Here is a 16,524-nt window from a genome sequence, read left to right as displayed (position 1 = left end):
ATCAGAAATTTTATAAAATGTAATAAAACTGTATTACTAGAAAAACTAAACAAGAACCCAAAACATAAAAGTTTCTTAAATGGCAGTGCCTAGATAGCCATGGTGCTAAACTATGTTTAATGAATGACTCTACTGAATGCAATTTAATATGAGGGTCTGTATATGCCAAGTAGTTGGTCCACAAATGAATATGTCTTCATTGGAAAAGTGACTGTATCTGGTTATGTTACTGAATATATCTGATGAGGGCAGTACCCTCAGACAACTCATAATCAAAAAAACTAAGTATTTTATGAGGCTCTAGGAACACATGACCCTTCATTTAAAGAATAACATAGCAAGGTAAATTAGCAGTATTAAAGGACTAAATAATCTCTATTTTTTCTGTGATTTTGCCTTTTGGCCTAAACCCTAACTACACCCAAACACAGGTCAGGAATGAATATAAAGGATGATGCAAAAGTCTAATAAATGCTTAAAGATGAACACCAGACTATGTTAGAGGGTACACTTTCTCCAGAGTGCATCTATAAAGTTTTAACTTGCACTTACTTTTATGCAAAGAATGTTTTTTTTATGTAGAGAATTTTTAAGTGTAATAATGTATACTCACATATACCTTAGGATTCTTTAAATATATTAAATTATACTTAAATATATACTTTATATCTTATATATATTATGTAATTATACATTTAAATGTTATATTCCACAAGTACCTGTGTTTCAGGGTAAAGTGAGAAAGCATTTAATCCTTTCACACACAGAGCATTTATATTTAGTCTCATACTGTCCATGAAGCCAATAACTGCTTCCTCCTCACAGAATGAAATGTAGCTTCCTGATGCAATCTGCACTGATGACAGCAGGGGTCACTGTCATGTGAAATCGCCATTTTTCGTTGTGTACAAGAATCCTCCCCAGTTAGTAAGTGCTAGTTTTCAGAGAGACTGGGATCTTTGTAAATTGTCTTATACACCAAAACTATTTTAAAATCCCGACTTATGTGAATACAAAGTGATATATTTCAACTTACAAATTGAAACCTGTCATAAACTTTAAAAAGAAAAATTAATATATCAATAAAATGTTACTACTTTGCATGAATTAGCTTACTGAATCTTTCCTCATAGTATTTCTATTAGTATATGATGCCATTTATATTAAGTTCAAAAAGAAAAAATAATAGAATATATTGGTTACAGAATAGTTAACTTATAAAACTATACAGGACAGTAAGAATGTAATTATCATAAATTACAGGGTAACAATTTCCTATAGATGGAAATGAAGGGTCTATGACTTAGAAGGTGCATGTATGGGGGTTCAGGAGTGCCGGTAATCTTTCTTTTTTTCTTTTTTTTTTTTTTTGCGGTACTTTTTTTTTTTTTGCGGTACACGGGCCTCTCACTGTTGTGGCCTCTCCCGTTGCGGAGTACAGGCTCTGGACGCGCAGGCTCAGCGGCCATGGCTCATGGGCCCAGCTGCTCCGCGGCATGTGGGATCTTCCCAGACCGGGGCACGAACCCGTGTCTCCTGCATCGGCAGGCGGACTCTCAACCACTGCGCCACCAGGGAAGCCCCAATCTTTCAATTCTTGACCTATAATATGGTTACATAGGCTCCTATTTTGTAGCAAGTCATTAAACTGAACATTTATGTTTTATACACACAAAACCAAAATATAGAAGGCCTTATCAAAATTGTGTCATTCCTATAAAGTACAGCTCGCCAATACTAAAAAGAATTCTAAGGATTGAAAGGTTAATTGGTCCCGAATAACTTTCTCTAATTGAATTCCCTAATCAGCCCAAAATCTCCACAAAGTTACTACAAATCACAGTAAAGACAGGAAATAGTTCTCAGAAAACCTCTTGTTATTTGTAAGAGGAAGACTTACGCAGTCTCTTTCTCTATTCTCTTTACTTTATTTCTCTGGGTTTTTTTAGTTCTTTACTTTTCTTGTATAATTCTTGGGAATCTTAAAGTTTCATATATTTTCTTGGTTTCCTTCCCCAGGGACTTTGCTAATATGGATGTGATTTATTCAAATCCTTTTGTTAACTTTTTGAAATGCATAGTAATGAAATATTTATGGAGTTATACTAGACTGACTAAAATTATCTACTTGAATGATTGGCAAAAAGAAAATATTCACTAACTGATTATCCTCTTTAAGAATAAATAAAATATTGATATTCAGGCAAAAAATGAATTTGAGCATGTTAATTACACCTGTGCAAGGAGTCATACAATTCTTACCCTACCTGAAATCACATGCTGTGGTAACCTCTGCTCCTCCACCCAGGGCCCGACCTTGAACTAGTGCAACACTTATTAAAGGAAGTCTGTATATTGAAGGAAAAAGGAAAAATGGATGTTAATATTTTTAATTTTGATATTAATTTACAAATACTTTTAAAACTTAAGATGCAGTAGAAACAAAATTACTGAACTATGTTTATAAAAATAATCACACCTCAAAGTATAGAACTATTAGCCAATGTATCATGAGCAAAACAGTATAATAATGAAGATAAAATAATTCATACTAAATGCTATGTAAGCTTATCAAAATACCTCCCTAAATCATTATATATTTTTAAACTATAGACATATCAACTTTCTTCCAAATAAATGGATGTTTTTGTGTAATGCAGGCACTCCTCATTTCATTGTGCTTCGCTTTATTGCATTGGATTAGGCTTTGGCTAACAGTTAGCCAAGTTGTGAATACAGAGGAAAAGTTCTTGAAGGAAATTAAAAGGGCTACTCCAGTGAATATATGAATGATAAGAAAGCAAAACAACCTTACTGCTGATAGGAAGAAAGTTTTATTGGTCTAGATAGAAGATCAAATCAGCCACATTTCCTTAAGTCAAAGCCTAATCCAGAGCAAGGTCCTCACTCTGTTCAATTCTATGAAGACTGAGAGAGGTGAGGCAGATAACAGAAGGAAAGTGTGATGCTAGCAGAGGTTGGTTCATGAGAATTCAGGAAAGAAGCCATTTCCGTAACATAAATGTGCCAGATAAAACAGCAAGTGCTGATACAGAAGCTGCAGCAAGTTATCCAGAAGATCTAGCTAAGATAATTCATGAAGGCGGGCTACACCAAACAACAGATTTTCAACGTAGACAAAACAACCTTATATTAGAAGAAGATGCCATCTAAGACATTCATGGCTAGAGAGAAGTCAATGCCTGGCTTCAAAGTTTCAAAGGACAGGCTGACTCTCTTGTCAGGGGCTAATGCAGCTGGTGACGCTACTAGTTGAAGCTAATGTTTATTTACCGTTCTGAAAATCTTAGGGCTTTTAAGAATTATGCTCAATCTACTCTGTGCTCTATAAATGGAACAACAAAGCCTGGGTGACAGCACATCTGTTTACAACATGTTTTACTGAATATTTTAAGCCCACTGCTGATTTACTGCTCAGAAAAAAAAGATTCCTTTCAAACTATTACTGCCCAGGGCTTCCCTGGTGGCACAGTGGTTAAGAACCCACCTGCCAATGCAGGGGGCGTGGGTTCAAGCCCTGATCCGGGTAGATCCTACATGCCGCAGAGCAACTAAGCCCGTGTGCCACAACTACTGAGCCTGCGCTCTAGAGCCCGCAAGCCACAACTACTGAGCCCACATGCCACAACTACTGAAGCCCGCGCACCTAGAGCCTGTGCTCCGCAACAAGAGAAGCCACTGCAATAAGACAGCGCACCACGACAAAGAGTAGCCCCTGCTCACTGCAACTATAGAAAGCCCGCACACAGCAACAAAGACCCAATGCAGCCAAAAATAAATAAATAAATTTATAAAAACCAAACTATTACTACCCACTGACTATGCACCTGGTCACCCAAGAGCTCTGATGAAAGCGTACAATGAAATTAATGCTGTTTTCATGCCTGCTAACACAACATCCATTCTGCAGTCTGTGGATCTAGTAGTAATTTTGACTTTCAAGTCTCATTATTTAAGAAATACATTTCATAAGGCTATAGCTGCCATAGATAGTGATTCCTCTGATGGATCTAGGCAAAGTCACTTGAAAACCTTCTGGAAAGGATTCACCATTCTAGATGCCATTAAGAACATTTGCGATTTATGGGAAGAGGTCAAAATATCAACATTAACATGAGTTTGAGGAAGTTGATTCCAAATCTCTTGGATGACTTTGAGGGGTTTAAGACATCAGTGGAGGAAGTAACTGCAGATGTGGTGGAAACAGCAAGAGAACTAGAACTGAAGCCTGAAAATGTGACTGAGTTGCTGCAATCTCATGATAAACTTTAACAGATGAGGAGTTACTTCTCATGGATGAGCAAAGAAGGTGGTTTCTTAAGATGGAATCTACCCTGGTGAAGATGTTGTGAAGACTGTTGAAATGACAACAAAGGATTTAAAATGTTAAATAAACTTATTTGATAAAGAGCGGCAAGGTTTGAGAGGACTGACTCCAATTTTGAAAGAAGTTCCTCTATGGTAAAATGCTATCAAACAGCACTGTATGTTACAGAGAAATCATTCATGAAAGGAAGAGTCAACTGATGCAGGAAACTTCACTGGTGTCTTGTTTTAAGAAATTACCGCAGCCATCCCAGCCCTCAGCAGCCACCACCCTGATCAGTAAGCCGCCGTCAACACTGAGACAAGACCTTCCACCAGCAAAAAGTTTACGATTCACTGAAGGCTCAGATGATGGTTAGCATTTTTTAGCAATAAAGTATTTTTAAATTAAGGTATGTACATTTTTTTTAGACATAATGCTATCGCATACTTTAATAGACTATGGTAGAGTGTAAACATAACTTTTATATGCACTGGGAAACCAAAAACTTCTTGTGACTTGCTTTATTTCGATATCGCTTTATGCAGTGGTCTGGAACCTAACCTGCAATATCTCTGAGGTAGGCCTGGATACAGCTCCTGGAACTTTTCAGCAGCTGGCAATCGGGAATAATTCAATGTGATACTGTCTTAGTCCATTTTTATTGGTATCAAATTATGGATGGGAAAATTAAGGCTGTATCCAAAAGGAAGAATTGTGGTACAGAAGACTGAGCTCCAGAACTGTTATTGAAGGTTCCTATCAAAAATGTTTTCATTACTCACTAAAATGATCCAGAGACTGATCCTATATAAAAGAATGGTTCTGAAGTAAAAATAAGTCTTGGGCTTCCCTGGTGGCACAGTGGTTGAGAGTCCGCCTGCCGATGCAGGGGACACGGGTTCGTGCCCCGGTCCAGGAAGGTCCCACATGCTGCGGAGCGGCTAGTGCTGTGAGTCATGGCCGCTGAGCCTGCGCGTCCGGAGCCTGTGCTCCACGACAGGAGAGGCCACAACAGTGAGAGGCCTGCGTACCATAAAAAAAAAAAAAAAAAAAGTCTTAACCTTTTGTGTTTGCAAAGACCCACTTTGCAAAGTGTGTATTTAAAAGGTGAATTTAAACTGTTTTGAAAGTACAGAATTTTTTGTAGGTCTAACCAAAATGAAAAGGTGCAGGTCTAAAGTAATTGCAAATTTCTTAACACACACTGCTTCCAAATAAAAAGGATTTTTTTGGGCTTCCCTGGTGGCGCAGTGGTTGAGAGTCCGCCTGCCGATGCAGGGGACACGAGTTCGTGCCCCGGTCCGGGAAGATCCCACATGCTGCAGAGCGGCTGGGCCCGTGAGCCATGGCCGCTGAGCCTGCGCGTCCAGAGCCTATGCTCCGCAACGGGAGAGGCCACAACAGTAAGAGGCCCGTGTACCGCAAAGAAAAAGAAAAAAAAGGATTTTTTTTTTTTTGGCTGCATCAGGTCTTACTGGCAGCATGCACGATCTTCGTCGAGGCATGCAGGATCTTTCGTTGCAGCATGCGGGCTCTTCCTGGCAGGGCACGGGCTTCTATTTGTGGCATGTGGGTTTTTTTCTCTCTCTAGTTGTGGCACACGGGCTCCACAGCACGTGGGCTCTGTAGTTTGCGGCACGCAGGCTCTCTAGTTGAGGTGCGTGAGTTCAGTAGTTGTGGCACATGGGCTTAGTTACCCTGCAGCATGTGGGATCTTAGTTCCCTGACCAGGGATAGAACCCACGTCCTCTGCACCACTGGACCACCAGGGACGTCCCTAAAAAGGATTATTAAAAAAAAAAAAACCAAGTTTTAAGATTTATTTAAGAAAAAGTCAAATGTAATAGGGAGAAGTAGGTGAATAGGAGCTAAGACAATGAAGAAGGTATTTTAAACAGTAATGTTGATTCCACTTTTCTTTCTAGACTCACATACAAAGAGTACCAAAAATACAGTGATGTCCAATAAACAAGTATGCTAAATAAATATGAATTTCCTTAGTTATAATTATATTTAAATTGTTTACATTCAGAATATAGAAGTAGAAAGCTAATCAACCCAATCATTTCACACTTTGTAACCCCAAATACAAAATGACAGGCCCAAAATTTTCTCATTTTTCTTCCTCATCTAGGTGCAAAGTGAATCCATCTTCCTCAGAAATCTGTAAAAGCCTTCTCCAATTGGGAACTCTTTTTCTATCTCCTTGCGGATACAGACCACTTCACTATACATTCTACTAATTTTGAATATTAGGTAATCTTTATGTGTCACCTCTTGACCAGTGTCTATTCTGCTCTAGTAACAGTATTTAACCTTCCCATGTCTATACCTAAATATAACCAGATTATACCTAAATATCAGCTCTTTAGGGAAAAGTGCTATGTCTTTAATTCTTTTTATCTCTCATCTCTTATTTTTTAAGAGACATACTTGTATGTCCTTCAGTAACATTTAATTATATGACAATCCTTGATGGCACAAATAGTTCATCATTAGAATAAATATGGTTAGAAAGTCAGTGACTGCTTTTTATCTACTGCAAATCACAGAATGAAGAGCTATTTTTGGTTTATTAGAAATTATATTTTAAAAACAAAGATACATTACCTCATAAATCTTGTTAAGGTGTTTTGCATGAACATGCATACGGCCATTCCATCCTTTAAATAAGAATAAGCACAAAGATACAATGCAAATGTATTATATAAGAAATTATTAAAAAACACTTTCAGGATTTAGAAAGTAATAAAGCCAAAAATATACCAAACTTTATAAAATGAGGTTATCATTTAAAACTCTTTGAAGCTGTCTGAAATGCAAATGATGCAGTATTTAGCTGTGTGGATCTTCTAGGGTTCCTTGAGCTCAGCTTTGCATGCGCTATTAGTAAAGACTTAGGTGTGAGAGAGAGAGAGTAACTCTCACACCTAAGTCATATACCCCAGAAAAGAGGGGAGTTCTACTCAGGGTAATTTGGAGGGAAGAGGCATAAGACAAACCCACCTATTATCCCAAACTCTGATCCCCTAAGAATATAAACATAAAAAACAAGTTTCCTAATAGTAGTGTAAACTCACTGCCCCTTCTTTTTTCCCTCATATACTTTCTTCAACTAGTATAATGTGGTCTTCAACCTTCTCTCAAAAGATTCTCCTCAAAGGTTTCTAATAATCTCCTAATTGTTAAATTAAATGGCTTTTCCTTATCCTCATCTTCCTCTGTGTCTCCGTAGTATACACGGCATCTTGCTTTGACCAGTTTCTGCATTTTGATATTCTCAGTTTCTAGCAACATCTTCCACTCCTGATCCCCTTCCTATTTCTTTGATTGTTATTTTCCAGTTTTCTTCTTTCTCTCTTTTTATTCAGCTAAATGCTATTACCAAAACTCCAATCCATGATTCTCTTTCTCTCCTTTATCTACAATTTTTCCCTTGGAAGTCTCAACCATTCCCATTGCTTCAACTACTGTTTTCATGTAGAGTCCCAAAACCTGCTAGAAATTTCACATTCTGCTAATACTTCAAATTCAGCATGGCAAAACCAACTGGTTGTGAAAAAGCTGGGTTTTAATCCTAGCACTGCCACATAATAATAACATAAACTTGAGCAGGTCGTAACTATGAACTTTGGTTTTCTCATCCATAAGGAAGGAATGAAAATTTTAAAAACCTGTTCTATTTGACTTAAAGAATGGTTGGAAAGATGAAAATGTACCTAGATACTCTGTAAAAGATCACAGAGTGAGTTCTGAGTTAATAGGAAAGGTTTTCTGGTCCAAAAGGCTCAGAATTTTGGTATTATCTTTAACTCTTCCATTTCACAGTTCTCCCATGCTCGATGAGTTAACAAGCATGTCCCCTCAATCCTTCCTCTGAAATATTTCCAATGCAAATCCCTTCTTTTTCTATTTTCTCTGCCGCAACACTAGTTCAGACTTGTGTTACTCATGCTTAGATTATTACCAACAGCCTTGTTTCCTAACTGGTCTCTCTATATTTAATTCCTTTTTCCTCTGTGATATATCTTGCATCCTGCCTGAAAAACCTCCCTGCAGGATGATAATTTCATATCACCAATAAAATGAAGTCTAAATTCCTTGGGAAGGATTAATCCCAAACTATTTTACCAACTTTATTGACTACTGCACCCCTCATCCAAGCATCTTAACTTCTGCAACGACAAACTATTTGTCATTCTTTTAACACCTTACAGTTACGGTTGTTCCTGTGTCTTTGCTTACATCATTCCCACTATTTGGAACAGCCTGTCCTTTTCTCTACCTATTTCAAGGAATGCCCGGATCAAATATTTTTCCATCAGGAGTTTCTAAATCCCACAGTAATAGTTTTCTCCTTTGTGTTTCTGCAGTATTTTTATTTTTCTAACTTAACTACAGAATTTATAGATTGTATACACTGTGTTTGGATTTATTATCAGTCACATCATCTCTACAAAATAAGGATAGGGAACATAATCAGTAGAATGTGGTCCCAGTTCCCAGTCCTCAAAAATCTTGTGAGAAATAAAGAAATGCAACATGCCTCAAGGTATAGTATAATAAGTATTTTAAGAAACGCTTGAACAAGCTGAGAACAGTGGCAAATAGGAAACAATTCATTTCAACTGGGTTGGGGTAGTTGAGAAGGTTTTATAGAGGAGAAGGGGAGATGGCATTTGCTAGGCCTAGATAATAAAGTCTTTGAGGCTAACAAAATGCCTTCTTTATCCTCAGAAGCTAGTAGTACAATGTTCTGCATATAGTATGTGCTTGCTGAAGTTAACTGACTCAGATGAATTTAAGATGGAGAACTATGTTGATTCATAAAACAAAGGCAGTCAATGAGTGGTAAAAACCAGTATGATACTAATTTCCTAACTGAAAGCCTTTATCAGGAAGGTCAGTCTATACAATAAAGTGATGAGAAAATTAACACAAGCACAAAGAGCTAGAAGGTTTAAAACTAGAATGGTTTATATTCTATTAAAAATCTGTCCTATAAAGCCTGTTAAATTATCTCAACAAAGTAATTTTAATAGGCTTATTTTCTATTACTAGATTTTAGAGTACTTAAAATACTGATGGAATTTTTTAGAATTGGTAGAAATAAAAGTGAAGCGGGTATTAACCTATGTACTATTATGCTTCTCATTCAAAAGATAAAAATCACACTAAAAATGTTTAAAAGCAATATGGAATAATAGATAACAACACAGACTCTAGAGCTAAACTGCCTAGGTTTGAATCTGGGCTCTACCACTTAATAGCTAGTTTGAATTTTGGCAAGATACTTAACCTCTCTGTGCCTCAGTCTCCTCACCTGTAAAATGGTGCTAGTAATAGTACCTATATCTCATTAGGGGAATTAGTAATAAATAAGTTACAACACAGAAGAGCTTAGAACAGTGCCTGACATACAGTACCAGAACAAGAATGTTATCTATCGTCATTATAATTAATATCAGTAATAGCAATCAGATAATAAGGTATGCTTTGGCTTTAAATGTATCATAGAGATTACACTGCACTAGCCAACATGACCTAGGGAGAAGAAATATTTAATTTATTAAATTTATTCCCTAAAGCTATTGAGCCAACAATGACTAAATGTTCAGGCTTCTTCCTAGGCTACAGGATGAAAATAAGCCAGTGACAGAGAAACCCTGACTTGTGATAGAATAAACTGAAAGAAAGGAACCAATGAAAATCTAGACCTACTCTGATGAATGAAAGTTGGGAGCTTGGAACTTAAACTTAATAAAGGTTTTCAGAGCTGCTGCAGAAGGGGATACTTCCATCCTATCTGGATGATACCCTGAGACCCAACCCTCCTCCTCCAGCTCCTCCTAGAATAACAAAGATGAGACGCACAATGCCCAGCCTAAGTGCCCAAGGGAACTATCAACGTCATATTTCCTCTAAACCACATGTATACTGAGTGGAAAAACGCCCAGCCTGTAAACATATCTTATCCTAGAACTGTTAGGGAACCACTGACAGAAATCATCTGCCCTGGCCAGGCAGGGTAATAACTGCTTGAATGAATTATCTCACAACAGGAGGTCCTGATAAGGAAAATAGAACTGACAAGCTACCACCAGCCGGAAGAGAGGCCAAAGTGAGGGAGGAGATGCCAGCCCATAATATGTCCTGCCAACCTCCCAGAAATCCTCACGCTGGAAACCATCTTGACTGAGAGATGTATGCGCTGCCAGGAAGTGGACCAAATATGGGTACAAGCAAGACGATTATCCAGAGACAACCTGGAAAGCTAACCCCATTACCATAAAACCTGAGACTACAAGCCACGTGGCAGAGCAGTTCTCCTGGGTTCCTTATACCTGGCTGTTCTCTGCCCAGGCACCCCTTCCTAGTAAAGTCTTTTGCTTTGTCAGTACAGGTGTCTCCTTGGACAATTCAATTCCGAGTGTTAGACAAGAGTCCACTCTTGGGCCCTGGAAGGGGTGCCCCTTACAGTAACATAACCATAAATGAGCCTCTTTTTTTTTCCCTAAGTGCTTGTTGTATATATTAATTTCATCAAAATACATGGAAGGGTTTCAAGAAAATTATAATAGCTTGTCTACAAATTAATAAGGCTACAATGGAACTGTACAACAGTCATAGCAAAAGCAAAGAAGTTAGACAAGAACTTTGAGGTCACTGTGGAAATTTAAGCAACAGAGAAATAGGGGGCAACAGATTGGTAGAAAAGTAACAAGGGAGGTCAGCGGACAAAGGAGGATATTATCTTCCAGCTAGATTAAGAGTATAAAGGTTTCTAAAATGCCAGACTTTTCCTTGCGGCATTAAACCCATTCACTGCAGAGTAAGCAGGTTTTTATTACCCCGTATCTTGAAGCTTCCAATTGGATTTTGATTATTTCTGCCCTCTGAAAAAAGACTTCTTTTAGTCTGCAGAACATTGGTAGTATCAGTTCAAATCTTATAAATGGGTTAATACTTACACTAGATTTTTTCCTATTTTATTCTTTTTTTCTGTCCCATAACTTTTCAGGGCTAACGCTTGTGTTATGCTAATTCATCTCCCTGCCTGGACCTTCTCAACCAAGGATTAACTGCCTAATAGGAACAATTAGAGCTCTTTTCCTGCTCATTAAACAAAGGGTACCAATATGAAACCAACCTCTTAGGAGACCACATACATAAAAAAAAAAAAAACTAGAATGACAGATAAGCAAATATAATGTTGATGACTGTTGATACTATTATGAGTACATGAGGGTTTCAACGTATTAGTCTGAGAAGAAAAATATTGCTTGTCATATCACTAAACAAAGGATGTCACAGCCATCAGTCACAGGAGCCACTGCTGATGGTGAACCCTAAGGGAACTCGGGATGGAAACAAGGAATGCCCCCCATCTAACAGTCATTAGACTGCAGCCACCCCAACACTGCAGATTTAAGGAAACTCAGGATGAGAAAACACAGAACACTGGCCCCAGATAGCTGAAGTGCCTATCAAAGGAATGATTTCAATGAGCCTAGACTCTTGCACCTCCCTATAGATAGAAAAGCAGTAAATTCCTTAACTTGAGATATCTGGTTTTCTTTAATTAACAATAATCTTTTGACATTCCGACTACCTGCCCTTTGCTGCAAATACTCCTATATATTCCGGTTCCCCCTCACCTCCTCGGAGCAGTTTCTCAGGGTTATTTGAGATGCTGTCTCCAGGCTTGAAGTCCTAAGAATGCCTGCTGAAAAATACATAACTCTCAACTTTTAGGTCATGAACTTTTTTTCAGTCGACATGTCTACTTTTGTTTATATTTGGTAATTTTCATTAATAAAATATTTTTTCAAAACTGAAAACATACAGTGGCAAAAACATCAACATAATTATCTTTTTTAAAAAAGCCATTTAATAATCACTTTCATGTATCTTATTATAATGAGAAGGGAAAGTAACCCAATTACTAAAATCATCTATTCTACTTATCTCATCATCCTCAGAAGAGCAAATTCACCAAATAGGCAGATGCAATGAGGCATTTGCAACAACAAAGAGTAAGTATATTAGATAAAGAAGAGCTTTGTTGAGAGAAAGGCTGTTTATACTTAAAGTCACGTTAAGCATCTCAGAATCTCTCAGCTGTGAGGGACAGATGCGTTTATACGTGCAGCTGCAATTCATAAACATGCATGAGCCTCAAAAGTCCCAAGGCCATTGAAAATTTCAGTTTTACACATATTTATAGGTACTTCTCAGGCATACAGGAATATGTTCTATATGAGAAATGGAAATAGTTAACAGGAACTTTATGTAAACTGCTTCTACTTCTTATTAATTTTAAAAATCATCATGTGACAAATACACCATACTTTATAAATATTACTGTGTTTCTTAATATTATCCATAAAGAGAATTTACTCAAATTGTTTATTTCCATGCTATATATTTCCTATAACTATGACTAAGAACGTTTCATAAAAGTACAATAAAGGAACCATCTACACAAAAAAATGCTTTAAATAAAATAAGGTATTTTAAATACCAATCTGGGCTTGAAGCATACACACTGTAAAGCAGAATCACAAGTCCAGATTTTTTTTTCTAATGAGACTGGCAGATGTGCATAGCTACAAGGGACGAACACCGGCAGTGTTATTTAAGCATTGGGGTAACACCACCCGAGTTCTCAACTGTTGATCAAAAGTCAATCTTACTTTACTGCAGGCATTCAAGACAGCAGATTACTTGGAGAATGTCCTTACTGGAAAGAATAAACTTTATTTAGTGATCCCTTACCTGAAGTCTGAATAAAAATGATACATATTTCCCTACATGATTTACATCAGGCTGGCTACATATATGTGAAACAATTAGCATGTCTCCACTTTTAGTTTTTACATTTATAGGGGAAAAATTCCTGGCCACATGATCTAGTTAGACAGCAACAACCTTCTAACTAGAAGAAAGCAAAATAACCTTTCACATTTTTAGGGGTGTTTTCCTATCTGACTGGAAGGTCAGGCCACTCCAGATGGCTGTTCTCTGGCTCTCTATACATTCCCTGCTCCACCAGTGCCTGCTTTACCTACACCCTACTCACATGACTGACCTTCCTACATACCTGCCCCAGGCCCCAGCTAGTGACTGTTCTTAACAAAGGGGTGGTGAGGGGCGTGCCCCTCTGCTAGTTTCCCTGGTAACCAATGAGCCAACCTGAGGTTAGTTCCCCTTAAAACTGGCAATCTCCCATCTCCCCTTGCCCTTGGAGTGAAGACTGTCCTGCCCTGTCCTACCCGCCATCTGCTGCAGATGGTGGGGTGTTGCTCCAGGACCTTGCTTCAGAGGCTCCCCTATCCACTGAACCACTGATGTCTCTGTCACTGACTCCGGGCTCTTTCTTAGGTCTTAAAGCTGGGCAAATACAGGCCTTGCAGGCCTGTAGGGTGCAGCCCAACGCTGACAACACACCAGACCCACAGTAATCTATTATCTCATTCTACAATATCTTTATAGTATCTTTTGTGAACAAAGTGCTTAGCAATACAATTATTCTAGAAATGAAAAATTATAATCAAATGACTTGCAGGTCACATAGTTAATTATCAGTAAAGCCTGGGCAAGAATCCATATATTCAGATCCGCAGCTTAGTGCTCTTGATAGGGACAGATTAAAGGGACAAAGTAGGTGATTAAATAGTTAATCCCACTAGGAGATTGTAAGTAAAGACAAAGCATGGGAGACCCTGTAAGGTAATGATCACTCAAGAAAGCAGGTTTGCTTCACCACAAAACCAAGCAGGCTTGCTTAGCAACAAAATCATGCAACAGAAGCATGAGACATGCCCCAAACAATAAAATAATGGTGGATTGAGACCCACATCCTGTCCAGTGAGGTCAGTAAGTTAATGATTTCTAGGACATGCTTCTCTGCATACACTGAAAATAAAAATATAAGGAAAAGGTGACATTATACTGAAAGCTGAGATGATTTATCATATTTTAGTATATGTTACCACCTTTTTGCTCATTTCCATTACACTATGACAGCCCCAGTTTGACCATGTAGGGACAAGAAAAATCCCCCACCCGACATGGAGGAGGAACCAATGTTGGAAGTGTGATGTCTACTCAGGAATGAGGAAGAAGGTGGTCTTCTCCCCCTCCCCACTTTTCCTTTGACTATAAAACTGTAGCCCACTAAGTTCTCAGGGCAGCACCCTCCTGCCTGCCTGCTTGTAAACCTATAAGCATCCTATGCTAATAAATCATTTCTTATCTATCACTTTGCCTCTTGCTGAATTCTTTCCAATCTGAGACATAAAGAACCAGAGCTCCTCGGAGCCCCCCGCCCCGAGATGCATTTCTGCAGTTCCACCCTAACCGTTCAGAGGCATTACAAATTTAAGGCTAGTGCTGCTACAAATTACGGATCATTATGGATGACGATCTTTGAAATAAAAATAATAGCTACCTTTTTCAGACACCATGCTAGTAGGCACTTTATATATATTATCTTAAATCCTCACGATAGCTCTGTGAAATATACAATTCTTATTTATAGATTAGGAAAATAAGACTTAGAAAGAGTAAGTGATTTACCCTATCACTTAGCCAGAAAATGTTGAAACCAGCATTCAAATACAAATCTATCAAAATTTCCAAAAGAGAGATCCTTCCTCATATATTATGCAAATAGATCATTATACTACATAGAGTGGTATGAGAGTTGTGCAATAACATTAAAACATTATTACCTATGTACAGCTCACATCTATAATTAAATGGCAACAGATACCTTTTTTTCTTTTTCTTCTCTCTCTCTCCTCTCTCTCTCTCTCTCTCTTTCTCTCTCTCTCTCTCTCTCTCTCTCTTTCTCTCACTCACTCTCACCCTCTCTCTTTTTTTTTTTTTCCTGCCTAGGGGATGTTAGTGGACAGCTGAATTCAAGAAAAACAGGTTGCCCGGAGGACAGATAATGAGAGATGATTCGGATTCCTTTTCTGTAATCATAATTCAAAAGAAAATTTTTTAACTGTTAGCATTTTTTGAAGTCTACCATGTGCCAAAGCTATGCTAGGTACCTCATGGAAAACTCCTTATCATGAGATACTAAGGGACTTCCACTAAAAAAATTAAAATCCTTGCTGGCTTTAATAATGAACTTTTTATTGCTAGTCTTCCTGTCCTTCATTTTATTCCTCATTACTTCACACTATTACAAGCTAATCTTTACTTTAAGAAGCAAAACAAAAACTCGGATCCTTGGAAAGCTATTAAAGAAAAGCTGTCATGATAATAACCATGTAAGTAGAATATAAGTATCTTAGCCCAGATGTCTGACAAACATGTAGAACCTATTGCATAATTCATACAATACTTGCCTCTGGAGTTCCTAGTGCTTTCACAGCATTCAGATCAGATCCTGAGGAGAAAGTATTTTTTGCTCCGTGGACAATGAGCCCTTTCCCCTCTGTCCAGTTTTCCAACTCAATCACTTTTTCCAGAAGTTGTAGCATCATAACACCTGCCAGAGGGGAGGGGGAGTCAAAAACACATAAAATATTGGACAAATAGAAATAATTTAGAAACTGTAAGGTGTCACACAAGACTCTTAGGTCACAAATTGTACAAATATTTACTGAATGTCTATCAAATGCCTATCATGTTGGTACTAAGGAGTATATACAAAAGAGGCAAGCATGACAGTCTCTGCTTTAAAAGTTTACAACTTGATAGTGACCTCTTTCTCTCTCTCTCTCCCCCTTAATTAAGAAGTCACATAAATATGTGGTTAGGTAGAAAAAATAATGCTGGCCCTAAGTATGAGAAATCTGTACCAGTAGTTAAAATAATCTTTTTGACTTTGTAAAATAAACATAAGAGTTGAAACAGACCTTAAAGAGTATCTGGTTGGCTGATTTTCAAACAAGGGCCTTGAGAGTTGTGTGGTGTGGAGCTAATTCATCATCTCACAACCCAACCCAACCCAACCACCATCATCCAAATCAAAGCAGTTCTGCTTGTATTAGTTTTAAATATTAGGCATCAAACTAATACTTGTTTCCGTCTGAATAAAAAGTTTTACTAATATAAATTATAAATTGTAGCTATTCAGTAGTAAGTTAAAACAAGTATTTATCTAGTCTAAATCTCTCGAGCAGTCTTACCTTTCTAATTTTATTTTTCCTAGGCTAATATAAAAACTGGCTTTT

General features: G+C 37.8%; 1 protein-coding gene and 2 long non-coding RNA genes across 9 annotated transcripts in view; 1 reads left to right on the top strand and 2 right to left on the bottom strand.

The window, feature by feature from the left end:
* The window catches only part of ECHDC1 (ethylmalonyl-CoA decarboxylase 1), a 43,534-nt gene that overhangs the window by 11,757 nt on the left and 15,253 nt on the right, over nucleotides 1–16,524 (bottom strand). For 5 of the 7 annotated variants that reach the window (XM_067702160.1, XM_067702162.1, XM_067702164.1 and 2 more), the window contains 3 exons: nucleotides 15,694–15,836; nucleotides 6,941–6,993; nucleotides 2,268–2,348 (listed from right to left, as the gene is read on the bottom strand). In XM_067702160.1, the coding sequence (XP_067558261.1) occupies nucleotides 2,268–2,348; nucleotides 6,941–6,993; nucleotides 15,694–15,836 (277 nt within the window). The remainder of the gene's footprint in view (nucleotides 1–2,267; nucleotides 2,349–6,940; nucleotides 6,994–15,693; nucleotides 15,837–16,524) is intronic. The other 2 variants (XM_067702165.1, XM_067702166.1) reach the window with 2 other exon arrangements.
* LOC137204554 (uncharacterized) lies at nucleotides 2,375–6,471 on the bottom strand. Its single transcript, XR_010933701.1, has 2 exons — nucleotides 6,097–6,471; nucleotides 2,375–5,169 (listed from the first exon to the last, which is right to left on the bottom strand). It is a non-coding gene; the product is annotated as an uncharacterized lncRNA (long non-coding RNA).
* Nucleotides 6,465–11,607, top strand: LOC137204553 (uncharacterized). The gene is made up of 2 exons (XR_010933700.1): nucleotides 6,465–6,586; nucleotides 10,393–11,607. It is a non-coding gene; the product is annotated as an uncharacterized lncRNA (long non-coding RNA).

This window comes from Pseudorca crassidens, chromosome 13 (genome assembly GCF_039906515.1).
Source record: "Pseudorca crassidens isolate mPseCra1 chromosome 13, mPseCra1.hap1, whole genome shotgun sequence".
Lineage (NCBI taxonomy): Eukaryota > Metazoa > Chordata > Mammalia > Artiodactyla > Delphinidae > Pseudorca > Pseudorca crassidens.
Note: the sequence above shows the minus strand (reverse complement) of the source record. Positions and strands in the feature narration are given on the sequence as shown.